The 2,572-nt window shown below is 38.3% G+C and overlaps 1 protein-coding gene across 1 annotated transcript; it reads right to left on the bottom strand.

Annotated features, from left to right (window-relative positions):
* Positions 1-1,124: 1,124 nt before the first annotated feature.
* Positions 1,125-2,211, bottom strand: LOC120608047 (olfactory receptor 11H4). The gene has a single exon (XM_039869798.1). The coding sequence runs from the start codon at positions 2,097-2,099 to the stop codon at positions 1,125-1,127; it is 975 nt and encodes a 324-aa protein (XP_039725732.1). The 5' UTR covers positions 2,100-2,211.
* Between the last annotated feature and the right edge of the window lie 361 nt (positions 2,212-2,572).

Here is a 2,572-nt window from a genome sequence, read left to right as displayed (position 1 = left end):
CTTGGTCTGATGTTGACATTCTGTGAAATTGCTGATATTCAACAAGATTACACCAGGGCCTGGCTGGGCGTGCCAGGCCAGCAACTGGCAACACCAATATGTAACTGATAGTGCCAGGCCAGTTCCCAGCTTCGAAGGACTGCTTTCCTCTCTGTAAGTGTGTGCTGAGGATCCAGAAATGAAAAAGGCAATTTCTGTTCTCAAGGAGCTCCCTCAGGAGAAGTACACGTAAATGAATAAATTCCACTATAGTGTGGTATGTGTAATAATGAAAGTGTTAAAAGCAACCTCAACAAATTATTATTTAGCATGTATTCAAATTTTATTTCAAACTTACCACAAATAAACTATATCTCTAAGAATATTTTTGAAAGAGTTCCTTCTGGTCAAGAGAGGTTTATTTTTATTTTTTCTCATTAGAGAGGAAGTATTTAGATAATGTTGTTAGACTAATGATAAGAAAGGTGTGTGTGTTTGTTAAAGAGTTTAGAAAGGTCTCCTGGCTAGTTAAGAGTCACTACACCTTCAGTATGCATTAAAAATGGGCGGTCTTTTTGTATATCAATCATACCTAAATAAAACTTTTTAAAAAAGTGACTGAATTTTAATTGCAGATATTCCCCACTGTTTGAAAGTTTTTGTTACTCCACTTCACTTTTATGAAAGACCTATGTTACACCTGTTTTTGCTAACCGAAAGAAATCTGAAGAGAATTTTTGCTTTTAGATTAATGGTAATCGCTTCTTCTCTTTATACCATATTGGTTTATTAAGGTTTTCATAGGAATACTCTACTTTTGGATAGTAGGGGATACCTATATTTGGTAAAAGTCATTAGACTTATCCTTAAACTGATGATAAATCCTTCAGGATATTCTGACTTTCCTCTTATAGGAATCTCATTTTATCATTGCAATAAGTACGACCTTTAAAAAACTTTCACTTTATGTTAAAGTCCAGAGAATTAAGGCTTTAGTAGTGAGTATAATTTAAGCTGAGTATACTTCCAGGGGAAAAAAATGTGTTCTCTAACTACTCAGAGTGAGGGCTAAAAGAACATTGAAAGTACTTATACTTCCCCACCTTATTCTTTATTAGAACCTGGAAGTGTGGCACATCATGGATTCACAAATTTTGACTAATTCTTATTCTGAACAGGACACTTCTCAGAGCAAGTTTCATGTCCCTATTACGAAGACTATAGATGAGGGGATTAAAGAGAGGAGTCATTACTGAATATACCAGTGTGAGGATCTTCTGCATCAAAGTAGTGATGCCATATGTAGGGCTCACATACATTATCATTACTGTCCCATAGAAAAGACACACCACAACTAAATGAGAACCACAGGTGGAAAAGGCCTTTCTCCGGCCAGCCGCAGAAGGGACCTGCAAAACAGTTCTGAGTAACAGGGTATAGGATCGAAGAATGTATGTAATAGTGAAAAAGAGGACAAGAGAGCTCTCAGTATGGAAAATAAGTTCAGTAATGGGAGCTGGAGCACAGGACAGAGCCATCAGTGGGTCCATGTCACAGAGGAAGTGATCAATGATATTGGGTCCACAGAAGGGGAGTTGAGAGATGAAGAAAATAGGGATTGGGTAGCCAAGGAATCCAGTGAGCCAGCAGAGAGACACTAACATTCTACAGAGCTTCCCAGTCATGATGGTGGGATAGTGTAGTGGGTGACAGATGGCCAGGTACCGATCGTAAGCCATGATTGCCAGGAAGAGACATTCAGTTGTGCCGAGGGAAAAGAAGAAGTAGAACTGGAGGAAGCAGCCATACAATGATATAACCTTGGTTTTGGAGAGAATGTTGGCTAGCATGTTTGGAACAGAGGAGGAAACGTACCAGATCTCAAGGAAGGCAAAGTTTCCCAGCAGAAAGTACATGGGTGTGTGCAGTCGAGGGTCCCATCTCACTGCACAGATAATGGCTCCATTCCCCAGCAAGGTCAAGATATAAATAACCAAAAAGAGTGCGAAGAGGAAAATCTGTATCTCCCAGCAACCAGGGAATCCAAGGAGAATAAACTCAGTCACGATGTGTGTTGCTGACCTGTTCATGGGTCTTAAATCTACGAAGAAGAAAGACATGAGTGTAACTCAAGTTGCTTGGCTTCCTAAATCTCTCAAGGACTTTATTGAGAAGGAAACTTAAGCTCTACAGGAAATTATAAAATATATCTTGAGACCGAGTGGGAATAGATCCCACCTTATTTTGAATTGATCGTGGTTCTAAATCTCAGTATTATTTTGCTAGGATTCAATGCAGCAAGAATTTTCCACACCAGTGGTACAAACAAACAAATGTCTTTGTTTTTGCTTTGATCCTTATGAAGACCTTTTCTGATTTTGGTTTGTTTTTCTAAAGATCATTAAGGGTCTTCATACACAAACTCATCCAGTTTCTCTGATTCAACTTACTTTGTTAAAAACATGTGGAGATAAATCTTACTTCAGGATACTAGCTTTTCACAGTAGTCTAATCAACTGAATTGATTGTCACAGACATCACTATGCTCAAGACTCAAGGCTGTTTTTAAAATTTCCTTGAAAGATATTCTTTT

Source organism: Pteropus medius, unplaced genomic scaffold (assembly GCF_902729225.1).
Source record: "Pteropus medius unplaced genomic scaffold, Ma_sr-lr_union100, whole genome shotgun sequence".
Classification (NCBI taxonomy): Eukaryota; Metazoa; Chordata; class Mammalia; order Chiroptera; family Pteropodidae; genus Pteropus; species Pteropus medius.
Note: the sequence above shows the minus strand (reverse complement) of the source record. Positions and strands in the feature narration are given on the sequence as shown.